Genomic DNA, 17259 nt, shown 5'->3' with positions numbered 1-17259 from the left:
TGTGGTCTGCTGAAAGGAAGATTAACCACGGGGGCTTTTTAAGCTCCTTGAAAGGTATCACTGTATAGTGAATGATAGCTTTTGTGCATATACAGTTGATACTGTATTCTCACAATGTCAATTAACATCGAGATTCGGGATTGTGCTTGCTCTGAACAATGTTTGACCCTCCTGGAATCAGATACAGATCATCAACTGGACACCAAAATCCGGCCATGTCTCTCGAACAGTAACGCTGTGGGGTAAGAGTGAAAAATCTCGGTAGATTTCTCGTCAAAATCATTTAATCGATTGTCCTTCAGTTTGGTGGGCCAAGGATGGGTACAGTAAGCAAGGCTGTGTGTACACTTTCACAATGAAGTATCCCGAATGAGCTATGTTCAATTTCTAAGGCAAATAGCCTGAGCAATCCAAGAAATCCAAGATATCATAAGGTGTAAGGGAGAAAACCAATGGAATTACTGTTACAGGTCATGTTCTGAACAACAGAAAGTATGTGTATTGAATACTCAAAGGTCATATTACCAGGTAGTCTGTGGTTTTTCTAGTGGACTCATTCACATGGGTTTTTCGCATTCTCAACAGATAGCATAATACTCTGACATTAGAAACAAGATATGGCTGAGGAGATGGGACAATAATTATTTAGATAAATAAAGCAACAATGAATCCGTAGAGAACTTTAATCCTCATAACCAGCTCTGTACTGAGCAATAGCCATCCGTGCCTTCTCAACTTCATATTCTGATACATTGTCGTATTCGATACCATCTTCAGGGTGCAGCTCGCGATAGTGTACAATGATGCTTGTCGCCTCGCTCATCGGCCAGGGCCCAAAAATGCCATCGTGCAGGATAACAAACATACGCCGGGCGAGGATTGCTTCCATAGAGAAGGCGTACATCTTATGCTTCTCGGAAGTATTGGCGTCAAAGGTCTGCTTGATCACTTGCGCGTCCCTGTTGTTTGGCTTCACACTAAGGCAGAAGACTTCTTCATCGCCAGCGGCCTGCTCTGTTATGTTGTCTGGCAACCACGACCAAAATGGCGCAGGATATGCCATAAATTCGGGAGCGATGACAGCAAAGTCCCAGTCGATGACAGCTGTTATGTTGACCTCGGTATCACTACGGATCTCAGCCAGTAGGTTGTAAGGCTCTAGATCGCGGTGCACGAGCACACAAGGTCCATCAAGGATGCCATGCTTCTCTAGAGATTTAGCTATAATCTCGAAAGCGTCCCACACGTCTTCAAAACAGAAGCCCTGTTTAGCCGTCTGATATGCGCGCCAATGGTTGATGCACTCCAGTAGAAACTTAAGGGGCTTACCAGTGGTTGCTCGTCCAGGTGTAGGCTGATTGCTGTAAGCGAGCTTATGGAACTTGTCAATGAGAATCGGTAGATTTGGCGCGCACGACAAGTTATCGGATGAGATGTCTCCTGCCGGCCCTTGAATCGAAGCGATGATGGAAGGGAGATTCGCAACTTGCTTAACCACGGACTTCTTCTGCTCGAGATTCAGCCGATTCCAGAGCTCGAATTGTAGGTTCTTTCCCGGGAGACGCTTCTGCACCATGTATGGTCGTCCGAACACGTTGTCAGTAGTAAGATCGTAGCTCACAACTTCAGGTGTCGGTAGCGACAGGCAGGATTTGACAGTGTTCAATATCGCTACCCCTTGTTTCATATCATCGGCCAGGCTGCCAATTGAGTCATCTCCTGTGGCCTCCGTTCGAGGTATTCGTATAATGTACGATGTGGAATCGATGGTGGCGTTCTTCCGGCGAGCACTGAGGCAGGATTTCAACCACGCCAGAGTATACTTTGGCAATTTCGATGATATGGTGACACCAACGACCCGGTTGTAGGTGCCTCCTTTCATCTGTGTAATGACAACATCGGATTGTTGCTTCTGGAAAAGCTTTGATGCCTGTTCACGCACTTTGTGCTGGAAAGTTTCGAACGGCTCCTCTCCGTTGAGTATCGTTGGGCATTCAGAAGCTGCATCATCGCCACCATCATCATCATCATCATCATCTGTATCCTCATTCTTCTCATATCCTTCTCCATTTTCGTCTTGTTCGGTGGCATTGGCCACTTCCTGTTCGTGTATATCCTTTATAATTGTATCCTTGGGAAAATCAGACACATGGGGCGATGCGTCTTTGTTGTTTGCAAGACCGACTGTTGTAGAAATGTGAAATGTTGACATTTTGCTGAAATTTGGGTAGAGTGATGGTGGTGGGGAGAAAGCGTGAGAGTTGAAAACGAGTTCTTACAAAGAGAACAAAGCGGATTGTGAGACCCAAGCTCTTTGTTTGTGCGGTATGAGCACCCTGGCACACCGCAGCCACACAGCAACAACAACTCATGTAAACTCACTGTATAACGAACAGTGTAGAAGAACGTAACGCGTGCCCTACCTAACATGCGTCCAATCACTAGCCACAATGTCTCTACCCCTTAGATATATACTTTTCCTTCTTTCTATTCTAAAGGCTCTCATACTAAACAACACACTCAATTCGGGATCTACGCAACTCGGAACACACTTACACGATGCCTAAAGCACGAACTGGAACCACACATCATTGCCCTGGCTTGGGAGGCTGGGTTGGTGATATCAGTCCTGGTGGCTGTTACAAGGTCAAGTTAAGCACAAAAGACGGTAAGATCTCCTGTTGCGGGAAGCATTCGATGCCTTGCCGTAATGGTTGTGAAGACTGGTTTCATCTGAAGAACCAAGATGGGTGCCAAGCGTGCGAAGCTCGATGGAGAGCAGAAGCGCGACAGAACCAGCAAGCACGTGAAGCGCAGAGGGCCTCAGAACAGGAGAACGCTGATGCCGATTTCTGGAACCCAGGTAAGGACCGGAAGAAACCAAAGAAGCCTTAGACCTTGAGACGCTAAGGGGATTTCTAGAAGCCGAAGATCTAGATTTGAGGTTGTAGAAATCTTAGAGATTCACGACGGGAATTCCTAGAAGCCAAAGATGTATATCGGAGGTTGAGGAATGGATATGAGTAACTAGAGATTAGTCCTATAGAAGAACATGCTACACGTGGTGTTTTGAGTGATCAACTTCTTTCTTTGCTAAATTGTAGCGCCATCTGAAGAAGTGCCAGTAGATTCATTTTTTCCAGGATGTGCATGTGACCATCGGGGATAAGCAGAGAAGTCAACAAACAAAACAACCAACATTTGAGGCGTAGATGTTGATTGACTGGCTCATTTCTTAGGGCTACAGTTTGTTTGTTTGAGTTGATGAGACTGAAGAGCCAATTTTTGGTTGGTTGATTGATTGAATATTGATAGACTTAAGGTTCTGAAGGGACGTTTCTATGACAATTCTGCAGGCGGCTCTTCCCACGTTCCTATCGCAAACTCTTCCGTGAGCTCCTCATCAGTATGCTTTGCTGCTGTTGTCGTGCTTGGTGTTGTAAAACCTGCACGAGTCCACCGTTGCAAGCACACCAAAGCAGCCAGTAACTGCGCGCCAATTTTCCGCCTTTGTGGCTCAATTATATCGCCAGTTCCCGCAAAAACGCGCTCACAATCAGAGCTGGAGGTGGGTATAGTCAACACGTCGATCGCCAATCGTGAAAGATGTGGATACTTCGGCTTCAACGATAACCAGTACTGTACAGCTGTTGGACCCTCCTTGTGTTGATCAGACGTCCACATAGGCTCTTTTAACCAGCTATCGTACTCATCCTCCACCTCCAATGTATGCTCGCCGTCCTCATCTAGTATAGCGTCGATAGCGTCGTCAAAGCTGCTCATGGTAGGTTTTGGCGCAGGGGTTGGTGTTGTGGCAGCAGCGGCAGGCTTGTAGGCAGCCCAAACCCGCAGAAACTTCGCGTGCGCGGTGCTCAATTGTGTAGGTTTGTCGCGCCAGAAGCGCTTAGAGTATGTTTTATATCGTGGATGTAGTGCCGTAGCTGCGTAGTAAATGGGACTTTGGAGGATCTTAGTAAAGTAATTGCTCGCTTTTCGCCTCGCGGCTCGCAGGTTGATCGGGATGTGATCTTCGGGCGCCTCAGATGGCTCGTGGTTGACCGATTCGTATGGCCGAAGGCGTGCATCCAGCTCAGTTATCACACTCTCAAATACTGGGATGACCTCGTAGAGTGCGCCAAAACGGCCACACTTGCCGCGGCCTTGGAGGCGATCTGTAGCAAACTTGAGCGGCTGCAGTATCGCCATGTACTCAGTAATCACCGCCCAGTCAGCCGCCGTAAGGCCGTCTGACCTCATCCACCGCGGCACATCAGGCAGCTTGTTTCCTCTAATAGCTGCCTGTTCGTCAGCCTGTTCAGTCTCGCGAATGTGGTACGTGGCGTATGCGTTGATAGCTTGTTGGAGCTGAACTCCGCGCTTAAAGCAGTCGTAATAGCTGTTCCAACGTGTAACACACGGCTTAATTGGCTCGCGAGTGCCGCCGCTGGCGCCTGTGGGCATGCTGTTAACTGCCTCGCGTTGGCAATCTTCAAAAATACTCCACTGCTTCGGCGTGTTGATGTAGTTGATAATATCAAGATACACGCCAAGCGGTCCTTCTTTCCGCCACTCCTTCATGTAAAAATCCTCCATCTTTGTGTTCTCCAGGGCGTTGTTATACGCGTCAGCATCCCTCCCGAACATAATCGTTTGGCCAACAAGGTTAAGTATGTGGCAAGCGCAGCGGAGGCGGCGATCGGAGGCAGAAAAGTGGTACATCGCGGCGAGTTTGTTAACAGCGGTGTCGTTATTGTAAGCGTTATCGAGCACAAAGTAGCCGAGTTTGCTGCGATTAATGCTGAAGGATTGCAGGATTTTGGTTACAGCGTCAGCTATCGCCTCACCAGTGTGGGCACCCACCAGCTGCGGCAGCGCGATGGGTAGGTCAACTATCGCGCCCTTACTGTTGGCGTAGTGAGCAACTACAGAAAAGAAGCCACGTTTGCCGCCTTTTGTCGTCCACCCATCGAAGCTTATATGTACCTTGCTCTCGGCTTCAGCCAACGCGCGCACCACCTGAGGCCGTAGCCAACTGTACAACCTCATCACGAACGCTGACACGCTGTTATGAGACCTCCATAACGCCGCCTCTGCCTCAGGATTAGCAAGCCTGATCATCTTGCGAAAAGCCGGCGTCTCAAACTCGCGGAGTGGTCTGTTGTTGTCGACCAGCCAGAGCGCAGCTGCCTGCCGAAATTCTTGTACGTCGAAGTTTCCTATAGTCTTGTACGCCTCTAGACTAAATTTGACACCGCTTAGAGCTGCCTGACGAAGTGATTGTTGTCCATGTTTGCGGAGAGGTTTGCTTAGGATTGGACCATCTTTGCTGAGCCGATGACCAGGTTTATCAAGCTGGAGGTGCCCGTTGGCGGCAGTGGTTGACTTCGTTACTCGGTGTACACCATTAGGTAGCTTATGAATATGACAGTACTTGCACACAAAGTACAACTCATCTGGGTGGTGAGTACCCTCCTTCCAGACACGCCAGCCGTGTTGAAAAATCCAGCTTGCCTTGCCTCGTGGAGTGCTCAGCGGCGCGACAAACCCCTTTAATCGCGACCAATCGACGCCCTCAAAGTCGCGAAAATCGACGCTCACAGCGCTATCCTCCTCCACCGAAGCCTCAGTGGCAGCGCTAGAGAAAGCTAAAGGCTGTACAATAGAGTCCTCTGGCTTATCAAACATTAACTGCGACTCCCAGGCTGGCTCATCAGTGAGCCGAGAGGCTTGTGAGGCAGCCAAAATAGGCAGTGGTGATGCCCGCCGAGGGCGCTCCTCGGGTTGTTGTACAGGCTTACATGGCGGTTCAATAGCCCGTGTGGGCGGCTCGATAACTTGTGTAGGCGGCTCTGTAGGCGGATCCGGCGTACTTTCTGGCAGCTCTATCGGCTGGGTTGGCTGGCTGCCGTCACCCAACAGCGCTTTGAGCGTAGGTTTGCGCGTACGTTGTGCTCGCTTGAAGGGAGTATCAGCTTCTTCGGCAGCCTCGGGCTTGCGTTTTGCTGGTATAGAGGGCATGGATAAGGCTAAAAGTAAGCCGGAGCCGCGAGAAAGTAAGGTGTTGTTAAATGTTATAAGCCTGATGTCAGTAGCACTAGGAATAGAACATGTGTGAATCGTGTTGTGTATTGTGCTACAGGAATTGAGATCTATGTCTCTGCCAGCTAGCGTTGTGGGCGCTAAGCCTCGTACGTACTAGCCTGGAGTGAGTGAGAGATGGGATGGAACCTAGGTCATATAACTTACACGCGAGTAGGCTTAGTAAGCAAGATCCAACACTAAGAATTCGTCGTTGAGCAGCTATCCCAGAGGCCTCACCTAGGTATCCCCCTCCCTCGCTTACTATCAAACAACACCAATCCTATCAACATTTTGTTCTCAAGATTGGTTGATTGATTGACAGAAATACAGTGGCTAACTGTTGGTTAGTTGGTTGGCTCCGAATCAAACAAATCAAACAACAATATTGATGAGATATTGATTACTGACAACCTTGGGGATAAGTGGCTCAAATATCTGAAAATCGAGTAGCTGTGAGCGAGGCATCACAGCTCTAGGGCTAACTTTTGGATGACTGGGGCACCCGGGTGTCATAAAATACTGGACATAGCATTGTAAAAAAGACACTGTAGTCGCCAGACACGTCTATTCACTGTCCTGTATTTTATAACACCTGGGTAGTGGCAGCAAGCGAGAAAGCTAGCACACCATGCCGGAAGTTGACAAGCATATGCAGAAGTCAGCACGCGAGACGGTTTCTAGCACTCCAACCGAAGTCGGCAAGCGCAGAAAGTCGTCTCCAGCTCGCACTCGTTGGTGGACTACTTTCACCCCTTTATAAAATCAACGGGAAGAGATACTGAGTTCTATGAAAATTATAGTTTTTTTGCGGGCTCTTTCACGCGATACCTAAGTGTGAAGGTCGTCCGAAGATGATCTTGGGTTGGTTCTCGGGGATAGAGTGATGCGATGGACACGAGGGTGTATAGCACGATTGGTAGATCGATGTAATATACGGGGAGTTGAGAATCAAGTACTAATCCTTAGATTTCGAAGTTGAACACAATGAGCTATAGGAGCTCATTGCCTAATGCTATATACCTATGGTGCTCGCTGTCCTCGCTCAGAGGAGTCCGAGGATTCCTCGGTGGCTGACGCGCGAGGAGCACTCCTCGGTGGCGTATGTACGAGGGGTGTGCCAAGACTTTTCCTCGTGCATGCCAAGCCGAGGAGGTCACGTGATTAAGTTCCCGTGTCACATATGGAGGGGTCAGCTATCCCGCCGACGCTCCTTAACTTAACCGCCGTGCCCCTTCCCACAGGTTCGTAACACCATCCCCTTCCTTCCTAAGCTTGTCCTCAAGCTTGTCCGTGCGCCTGTGTCTGACGATGTCCGTCCCCAGGTCTAAAGAACATCTTCGCCTTGCCCTTGAGATTCGTCGAAACGGCCTCCTTGCGCCCGTATCCTGCGATTACTGTTTTGCGAATAACCGTCAGTGCGTCGCGATGCCCGAAGTCGATGGCAAGCGTTTGAAGTGTTCGGAGTGTACTCGTCTAGGACATCCATGTGTAAACATGTCGTGGGTGTCCCTAGATAAGACTCGTGAAGAGTATAAAAAGAAGGTGGAGGAGGATGAGCAGTTGTTGGCTCAGGTGATTTCGCGCTTGATGCGAAATAAGAAGATTTTGAAGCAGGCCGAAGAGCGCGCTGCTAAGAAGGCGATATGTTTGGCGAATACCTTGCGCGATGGTGGTGATGACGTGGATGCGCAAGAGTCGATGAATTGCCCCGTGGCGGATGCCTTGGTGGGGTTTTCGCCGATGATGTGGGAAACCCTTGGTTCCCTAGATGCGCTCGCGTCGCCCGCGAATCCTGGCGATGCTCCCGTTTTTTCCTCTAGCTGAGGCTGTCTGGTATGTCTTTTTCTTATATTCTTGAAGTAGTTGTCGGCAGTTTGTGAGGTTGGTGTCTGGTTCCCATGTGTTTTCGCTGTCTGGGTATCCTAACCATTTGACTAGATATTCGGTGCCGTTGTCCACAACTCTGTGTGTGACAATGTTTTCGACTTCAAATTCGTTTTCTTCTTCCGTTTCGTAGTGGAAGGTTTTCTGTAATGGCGTATCTGGGTGTGCTGGTTCTAAGAGGCTTACATGGAATCTGGGATGTATTCTAGCGTCTGGTGGAAGATCGAGTGTGTACGTAACTGGTCCTTTTCGGTTGAGAATCAAAAATGGTCCGACTTTGACGTTGTCGAGTCCTTTGCTTGGTCGCTTCGTGCGAAGATTCTTCGTGCGTAGATAAACTTTATCCCCCTTCTTTAGCTGAGGTGCCATTTTTCGTTTCTTGTTGACATATGAAATGCTTTGACGTTGTGCTGTCTCGAGTTTGCTCTGTAGCAACTCATGTACTGCCTTCAGCTCCTCGGCTGTGGCGATGGCTGCTTCCGTTTTCTGGCTTGGAAGTGTGCGTGTAAAGAGATTTGGGTGTCTCCCGTGGTTTGCATAGAACGGAGTCTGTCCTGTAGACTCTGAAAGCTTGTTATTGTATGCCATTTGTGCCATAGGCAGAAGCGAAACCCAGTTGGTTTGCTGATGATTGACGTATATCCTGAGATATGCTTTCATAGTTCTGTTCGTTCTTTCTGTCTGTCCGTCTGTCTGCGGATGAAACGCTGTTGATAGCTTGCGTTTTGTACCGATCGCGGCCAAAAGTGTCGTCCAAAAGTTTGAAGTGAAGAGCTTGTCTCTGTCGCTTATGATTGACTTTGGTATGCCGTGATGTCTGATAATTCGATCGTTGATGATGTGAGCTAGGTGTACTGCCGTGAAATCGTTTCTAAACGGAATGTACTCTGCTTGCTTGGTGAATCGATCGATTACAACGAGTATTGCGTTGTATCCTATGTTTGTCGCCGGGTCTCTTGAGACTGGTAAACCTGTGACAAAGTCCATAGAGATGTCTGCCCAAGGTTCTGTGGGTAGCTCTAACGCTTGCATCTCGCCGTAAGGTGCGTGTGTGTCGTGTTTGTTCTTCTGACATTCTGCACATTTTGCGATGAATAAGGTAACCTTTTCCTTCATTCCTGGGAACTCGTAGTTGCGTCTGATGAGTTCCATTGTTCTGGTAATGCCCGGGTGGCCGTGTACAGGGTCGTCGTGGTGTTGCTGAATAATTGCTTCCTGCAATTCTTCCGGTACATTGTTTCCGATGTGGAGGATGGCGTTCAGCGTTTTTGCTGGTCCTAGCGATCCGTCTTCGTTAACCCTGAGTATCGCGGTGTCGATGACTTCCTTGGTGCCTGCGATATCTGGTCTACGGCTGAGAGCGTCTGCTCTACCGTTTTCTTTTCCTGGTGTGTACACAATCTTGAACTTGTATTGTCCTAGTAGTTCTGACCATCTTACTTGTCTGCGGTTGAGTACTTTGGTAGTCGTAAAGTTCACTAGATTTTTGTGATCTGTGTATATCGTAAGTTCCGAGCAGCTTTCTGCGTATACTCTCCAGTGTTGTAAGCATGCGACAATAGCTAGTAGCTCCTTGTCGTGAACGTCGTATCGTTCTTCTGGTCCTGAGAATTTGCGAGAGTAGTAGGCGATGGGGTGCCATTTGCCTTCGTGCAATTGACTTGCGCATCCGCCTAGCGCGAGATCCGATGCGTCGGTCTCAAAGCGTAATGGGTGTCCTGCTTGGAATATTCGAAAACATGGTGGTTCTGTGCTTGCTTTCTTAAGCGTTTGGAATGCGTTCTCTGCTTCCTTGCTCCACTTAAAGAGTACGTCCTTTCTTGTGAGTTTTGTCAAAGGGATGGCAATGTTTGAGAAGTCCTTGATGAACTGTCGGTTGAAGTTCAAGAATCCTAAGAAGGACTGTATCTGTACAACTGTTGTCGGTGTTGGCCAATCCTTAATAACCTGAATCTTTTCTTCGCTCATTTGTACTCCGTCCGCTCCTACTACATAGCCTAAGAAGTTGACCTTAGTCTTGTGAAATTCACACTTCTCTGGTTTGAGTCGGAGGTTGAACTGCTCAAGGGCCCTTAGTACCGTCTTGACATGTTCAACATGGTCCTCTAAAGTCTCGGAGTAGACGAGAATGTCGTCTAGATAAGCTATGACAAAGATGTCTAGATGTGCTCTTAACACATTGTTGATGAGTTCCTGGAACGTTGCTGGGGCGTTCGTGAGTCCAAACGGCATAACTGTGTATTCGTAGTGTCCGTATCTTGATCGGAACGCCGTTTTCCACTCTTCACCTTTCGCTATGCGAATTAGGTGGTATCCATCTCGAAGATCTAATGCTGTAAAGATCTCTGCGCGAGATAATCGATCCCGTAATTCTGTAATATTCGGTAGGGGGTATCGATTCTTGATTGTGATGTCGTTGAGCTTGCGATAGTCTACACATAGTCGTAGTTTTCCGTCTTTCTTCGGGACAAACATGATTGGATATCCTGCTGGTGACTTCGATGGTCGGATATATTTCTTTGCTAGACTTGTCTTGATGTAGTCGCGTAACGTGCTCAATTCTTTTTCCGATAGTCCGTATATTGGGCCGAAAGTCGGTTTCTTTCCTTCCTGTAAGACAATCTTGTGGTCCCAGGGTTGGTGTTTTGGCAATGCTTGTTCATCTGCCACTTCCCGGAATAGATGTTCGAATTCTTTGTATTCTGCGGGGATCTCAGGAGTTGCGCGTTTCTCCAAAACTCTAGTCTGTCGACCCGGTGGCTCCGTTCCGGCGTCTGCTGAGTCGGACCCTTGTTTCTTAAGGCCGTCCTTTGTCGAGGCTCGCTTTTTCTTTGCGATGTTATTCAGTTTCCTCTCATCTACCATCGTACTCTGACAATGCGTAGGCTGGCTTGTGGTTGCGTCCGTTCCACAGCACTCAAATGAGAACATCTTCGACTTCCAGTCGATCCGTGGGTTGTGTTCTCGTAACCATGGAAGTCCTAATATGATGTCGTGGGTAGCTAGTCCGAAGACATCTAGGTCTATCTTCTCTTGGTGTCCTTGGATGTTGAGCGTCACTTGTCTGACCTCGTGGGTGATCTCTTGTTCACCTGGCATTGGCTCTCCGTTGGCCACATGTAGTGGGTAAGCTTCTTGTTTCCGTAGTGGCTTCAGTCCGGCTGAAGACGCTGCGTGCGCTGAAACGTAGTTGGCTTGTGATCCCGAATCTACTAGTGCCTTCATCCACCTCCCTTCAAGCTTCACCTGAAGCTTGATGAGGTCTAAGGAGTTTACTGAGTTAATCTCCTTGCCGGGCCGCTCTGGGCCGGGTGCTGGCCTAAAAAAGCCTGATTTCCAAATCCATGGAATCCTTTGGCTATCGCATGAAGGTCGCATTCTTTGCTAAGGCACGTTTGCCAGTTGGGTTGTTGACATTCCCAAGCGTCTCCTTCATCGTATTCTTTTAGCCATACTGTTTGCATCTGATCAATTTCTTCGGGGTTGTCGTGACCTGGGAAGTATGTCTTTTCCCTTTTGTCCCATAAATGTATTGGGCATAGGTCGTTTTTGCAGTCGAAGAATTGCCACTTGCAGCGGTACGATCGTTTGGTTTCTTCCGGGAACCATCCTGATCCGGACTTATCCGAGTAGTGTACTCTGCAATGGTCGTGAATGCATGTAACCCATGATAACTTCTCATGTTCTGGGTTCCTAGGGTCCATCCAGTAGTCGTGTTCCTTTGATCTACTGATGTCCTTGGCCTTTCTCTTGTGGCCGTGTTGGAAGGTCTTCCAGTCGTTCCTGGTCTGGCAGAGTTCGTCGTAGATCTCTTGCTTCTCTTCTTCCGAGATTGGCAACGTTGGTTCTTCCCATGATCGGATTGCGTCTTCGATCCAGCTTAGTTCCCATGTTGTTGGTAGGAACTCCAATATTTCGGTTGAAATGTTTTCCTTATTTTGTTGTACTTCTAGTGACAATCGGTAGAAGTCCTGTCGCATAGCAGCCATAATGTTGGGTTCCTCACAGGCGTACTCGATATTAGCCTTGTTGAGGTGTCGTAGTAGCTGGTTGATTTGTCCTGCGAGCTTGTAGAACTCTTCTTCCTGTATATAAGGTGTGGATGGCCTGTTGATTCCTTCAAACATGGCCATCTTGCCGAATTTGGTCTGGTCGATTTCCGTAGCCTCTAAGTCCTTGGACTCGTCTTCGAGCATGTCGTACTCCGAAGAGGGCTGTTCTTCTTCTGAGTCTGATTCCACGAGTGTGAGGTTATCCAATCCCAAAACGCTTTCCTGCGTGTTGATTTCGATGGTTGGTTTAGATATGACATTCCATGTCTCGTGTTGCTCAGTGGGTACTGCTTTGTGGATAACGTTGAGTTGTCTAACCACCTTGTTCTTGCTGTGGCAGTCCCTAGCCATGTGACCTTTCTTGTCACAGTTATAACAAGTGATCTCCTTCTTGTTATACGGCTTCTTCTTGTCGTTCCTTCCGAAACTCTTGCCTTTGTTGATGTTGTCCAGTTGCATTGCATCAGGGTCGTGCCAGTTGTTACCGGCGGAGGGTACAATACCTCCGGGTGTCGTCCGATATCCTGGTTTCTTCTTAAAGAATCGTCCCTTTGTGCGTTGCACTGACTGGTTGGCTCTAACCGGTCGGATTTCCTGCTGCAATTCGTAGAGTGCGTTGTCGATACGAATTGATTCTCGGATGAGATCCTGTAGGTTGTTGATTGCCACGCCGCTTCGCATGAGCTCTTCTTTGACTCTTTCCTTGAGTCCTTGTCGGTACATAACCCTTAATGCCTTGTCGTCCCAGTCGGTCTTCAGGGCATGCCCCTGGAAGATACTGGCGTAGTCGGCGACTGATTGGGTTTGTTTGAGCTGTTGGATTGCACGATCTGCCTTGGATTCTTCGTTGATGACTCCGAATTGCTGTCTAAGCTTGTCTTTGAAGGTTGGATGGTCTTCAAACATTCGTTCAATATCGTCGTCGTCATCGTTGTCGTCCATGTATTTGTTGAGGTAAGGCTTGATCCAGGTGGCGGCAGTTCCTCGCATGTAACTTGCCATGAGCAGTCCACGATCAGTAGGGTCGACCTTCTCATCTTCAAACCTGAAGAAGAGATCGAACTGGAGAATCCAGTCTTCGAGCTTGTGTCGATCGCCGTGAAATAGATCGGGTCTGGCCACCTTGGTGCGGCTTGACGAAGTTTCGTTAGGTGTGTTCATCGGGGTGTCACTCATCTTGAGGGTGTTCAAAGTGTGAAGGTCGTCCGAAGATGATCTTGGGTTGGTTCTCGGGGATAGAGTGATGCGATGGACACGAGGGTGTATAGCACGATTGGTAGATCGATGTAATATACGGGGAGTTGAGAATCAAGTACTAATCCTTAGATTTCGAAGTTGAACACAATGAGCTATAGGAGCTCATTGCCTAATGCTATATACCTATGGTGCTCGCTGTCCTCGCTCAGAGGAGTCCGAGGATTCCTCGGTGGCTGACGCGCGAGGAGCACTCCTCGGTGGCGTATGTACGAGGGGTGTGCCAAGACTTTTCCTCGTGCATGCCAAGCCGAGGAGGTCACGTGATTAAGTTCCCGTGTCACATATGGAGGGGTCAGCTATCCCGCCGACGCTCCTTAACTTAACCGCCGTGCCCCTTCCCACAGGTTCGTAACACTAAGATCAGAACTAATTGTGTCATTGTCGCAGAAATATATATATTCTTTAGCCGGAACGCTCAGAGATTAGTCTTTTTGCGTTTCGACAGTCATGAATTCACTAAAAAATTACTATTTATCTAAGAAATTATTTACTTTTGGTTACTTTTGACTACTTTTACTCCTTTATTAAATCGACGGGAAAAGATACAGAGTTCTCTAAAGGGGCATCTATTTTTATAGGCTTTTTCTTGATATGGCTGAACTTTGAACCAATCATCTTATAATTTACTTAAAAATAACTATTTATCTAAGAAAATATCTACTTCTATCATACGGAGAGTCATTTATCTCCACGCCTAAAAGTCGCCTAATCACAAAAATTTAGGACGTATCTATTCTATGATAGAAGAACTATTTGAAACCAAAAAAATCGATTTCCGTTGTGTGGTGCAGAAGTTGCAGAGGTCGTGTTTTCTATTATTGCTAAAGTAGATCAAATAGACTCGCGGCCTCCAGTTGACACTTCCTGATTCGGCCTTAGCGTGATATTTACCCATGGAAGTTCACAAGTATAAGAGCATACTGTCCCTCAGCGTAGAAAGATTCATCATCTAGCACTCAGAGCAATATTTCTCACAAAGATCCATTGCAGCAAACTTGATTGCAACATTTCTCATTTTTCTTCGCTTTGTCGAACAACTCGCGGTGTTTATCAAGCCCCGCACCTATCACTCTTAGCCAATCACCACTAGCCTCAGCCAAACAGCAAGCCCCTTACGTCATAGACCAACGCGAATAAAGCTACAATGGTCACTACACGTCCATCTGTCCGCATTCAACGCGTCACTGGTCGCTCTGTTCCTCGCAACCAGATCTCAGAGGAAGCTCGTAGAGTTCACGAGCAACGTATAAGAAGGTTGCGCTGTACCGAAGTCCTGGGCCCAATTCCTTCGGCCCGCCAGTTATCTGGTCCACCAACAGTTTTGACACCTGCTGCCAATTTTCAACTCAATCCGGTGAACCAACACGCTGTCCGAAACTTGCTCTTGCTTAAAACTATCATACATCGAAAGCTTTCAGAGCAGGCCGCAGCCACGACCCCACGTGCCGTTGGAAATCAAGGACCGGTCTGGTTCAGCCCCCAAGGACTCTGGAACGCCTTCCATTTCGAATCGCACAAGGTTGCTCTGCTCCACAACAGGCAGAATCCAGTGTTCGGACCTCTGGCTCACAAATATCATTACAATGGCAAGATCCTCCCGGTGAGGCGAACCTCTTCTCACATTATTGGGGTATCCGTTGCAACTCTTTTCGTCTATCCTCGCGGAAAAGACTTCGCTGGGCAGACGGAGGCTTTTCTTATCAGGAGGGCATACTTGCACGTACCCCTTCCAAGGACTGTTTGTGGGCAGAAAGTGAACGCCTGGATCCCCGCAGAGCTAAAACCGGTAGATATGAAGCGTGGTGCGATCGAGTCTTTCTTCAAGCGTCCTGAGGCAAAGAAGCCCAAGTATGAAGTTGGCTCAGACAAATCAACGCATTCTTCTTATCCTTTCGCCATCCCGCATCTGCCCGCTACATTTGCGGAGCAGCTAGGGTTTGCTCCTGCTCAAGAGGGCAAACCCATGAACGATCAGCTAGATTTGGATCTTATGTACTACCAGCCCTACATACCTTCTTCTATCGCTCCTGGTCTCTTTGGCTTTCTCAGGCAAGAGCTTCCTTTCTATCGCGTACAATACAACATCACTCGCGGTGGTGTACAAACTTTGATCAACACCCCACGATTTACTACCGTTTTTGGAGTCGATGACACGAGCTGCTTCACATCAGATGGCTCAATTATTGACGCCAAAACTGGCAAGCCAGTTGAAAAAAGTCGATACAAGTGCACACCTAGGCCTATTCCTCAGTGCTTGGATGAGCTAAGGAAATTGACTGAGGGCACTACCGGCGAGACGTTCAACTTCTGCCTTGTCAACTATTACGCAGATGGCAAAGACAGTATCTCGTACCACTCGGATGATGAACGCTTCCTCGGCCCCAACCCAGCAATTGCATCCTTTAGTCTAGGTGCGAAACGCGACTTTCTCATGAAGCACAAGCCCACAGCTCCCAAAGAAGGTGTTGTGGCTGAAGAGCCCAGGAGTATCAAGCTGCCCTTGGGCTCTGGAGACATGGTACTGATGCGCGGAACGACGCAGGCCAATTGGCTGCATAGCCTACCGAAGCGCGCTGGACCGGAGGCAGAAAAGGGTAGAATCAACATTACGTTTAGGAAAGCGATGGTGAAGGGTGGAACGGAAAACTACTATCAGTACAATGTTGGCATGGGAGGGGTTCATCGATGGGACGCCAAAGCCGGGAAGATGGTACCTTCCGCTGTAGACGCGGAAGCGAACGTGGGTGGTACTTGAGCAAGTAATGGCACCAAACGTGGGGATTGAGGTGCGGGTACCACATGGTAGCTCGCACTATAGATTGTGTAATGGTTTGATATTTGCAAATATTTTTAGGATTTCGTATAAATTTACCTGTCAAATTGATGTAGTATTTTGCGACTTCTGGTGCGAACCAATTTCTGAAGTATGTGTGCTCTTGGGTTATATACACCCATGATGTATAGTTGACAGGCACTTCTCGTGGCGGATTGTGGAGTGGAGGAAGTATGGCGCCACTTGGCCACCTCAACCCCGCTTCACGCAGGGGGCACGACTACTACAAAGTTTGGCGGAGGAAGCCGCCGGGCGCATTTGGAGGGAAATAATGTGAGAATACTATATTGAGAGTGAGTCAGAGGTGCTGCATGCATGAAGCTGTCATGCGGATTGTACTGGAAAATGAGGTGACGACAGAGGGCGACTTGCAGCGCCGCTTGGCGATGATGGCTGAAGGTGGTCGGAGTTAAAGGCCGCCTAATTCTCCCAATGCCAGTACCAGCCTTTGACCTGCGACATCACAACAACCTGTCCTAGCTGCTCAAACCTTTGGGCTCGTAGTCGCCTGGCCTAGCGCATAAGCTCTATGGTATAATTTTGACGTCCCAAGTAGTCGCGTGTTGCTGTCGTAAGGCGGGCGCTTTCTGGGAGACATTTCGCGGTGCGTGCAAGCCAGCGTAAGAAGGTATGAAGTAGCGCAACTCCTAGCAGTCATGAGTCTGCTAACAAAGAACAGTAGACGTAGAATTTTACTCCATCACACCCTAAGCGCAGCTCTCGTGAGCTTCGTCTTCCCCTCACCAAGCTGAAGCGCCGTGTTGACACCCGTTCACCCGCCCACGAAACATCGGACGAATACCTTGCAACATTTGAGCATACGTACGGGCTCTTCGAAAGATCGACTTACTCGCGAAAAATAGAAAACGTGCTGTGTTTACACAGGCCACTGGGGGTAAGAATACAGGGGAATCGCATACAAGACAACATCAGGACAGCAGAGCGATATCAATTCCAGACCTGGGAACCACACACAACGCCTGGTGCCTGGAGATAGCGTCAGCTCCGAAAGATTTAAGACCGCGCCAGGCCGCCATCGCACAATCGCACGCCCTGCGACGTTGAACACTCTTCCTCCCTGCATTTGCGCACGCTAGGAACCTGCTCATTCTCCATCAGACGGTTCTGGACTACCACCAGCCCCAGCTCCGC

At 48.5% G+C, this 17259-nt stretch overlaps 5 protein-coding genes across 5 annotated transcripts; 1 reads left to right on the top strand and 4 right to left on the bottom strand.

Moving 5' to 3' along the window:
• Positions 1-682: 682 nt before the first annotated feature.
• On the bottom strand, positions 683-1882 carry PtrM4_137400 (APH domain containing protein; the record flags this gene model as incomplete). Its single annotated transcript, XM_001938206.2, has 1 exon — positions 683-1882. The coding sequence occupies one exon, from the start codon at positions 1880-1882 to the stop codon at positions 683-685; it is 1200 nt and encodes a 399-aa protein (XP_001938241.2).
• A 1457-nt stretch (positions 1883-3339) lies between these two features.
• Positions 3340-6018, bottom strand: PtrM4_137390 (Dimer-Tnp-hAT multi-domain protein; the record flags this gene model as incomplete). Its single annotated transcript, XM_066109338.1, has 1 exon — positions 3340-6018. One exon carries the CDS (start codon positions 6016-6018, stop codon positions 3340-3342), a length of 2679 nt encoding a protein of 892 aa, XP_065960260.1.
• A 1827-nt stretch (positions 6019-7845) lies between these two features.
• On the bottom strand, positions 7846-8562 carry PtrM4_137380 (uncharacterized protein; the record flags this gene model as incomplete). The annotated part of the gene is made up of 1 exon (XM_066109337.1): positions 7846-8562. The coding sequence occupies one exon, from the start codon at positions 8560-8562 to the stop codon at positions 7846-7848; it is 717 nt and encodes a 238-aa protein (XP_065960259.1).
• Positions 8563-8810: 248 nt separating this feature from the next.
• PtrM4_137370 (uncharacterized protein) lies at positions 8811-12923 on the bottom strand (the record flags this gene model as incomplete). The annotated part of the gene is made up of 3 exons (XM_066109336.1): positions 8811-8819; positions 8881-11228; positions 11381-12923. The coding sequence occupies 3 exons, from the start codon at positions 12921-12923 to the stop codon at positions 8811-8813; spliced, it is 3900 nt and encodes a 1299-aa protein (XP_065960258.1).
• A 1495-nt stretch (positions 12924-14418) lies between these two features.
• Positions 14419-16029, top strand: PtrM4_137360 (AlkB, Alkylated DNA repair protein; the record flags this gene model as incomplete). The annotated part of the gene is made up of 1 exon (XM_001938207.2): positions 14419-16029. One exon carries the CDS (start codon positions 14419-14421, stop codon positions 16027-16029), a length of 1611 nt encoding a protein of 536 aa, XP_001938242.2.
• Positions 16030-17259: the final 1230 nt, after the last annotated feature.

This window comes from Pyrenophora tritici-repentis, chromosome 8, assembly GCF_003171515.1.
Source record: "Pyrenophora tritici-repentis strain M4 chromosome 8, whole genome shotgun sequence".
Taxonomy (NCBI): Eukaryota; Fungi; Ascomycota; class Dothideomycetes; order Pleosporales; family Pleosporaceae; genus Pyrenophora; species Pyrenophora tritici-repentis.
The sequence above is the reverse complement of the archived record's forward strand: the minus strand, read 5'-3'. Positions and strand labels throughout refer to the sequence as shown.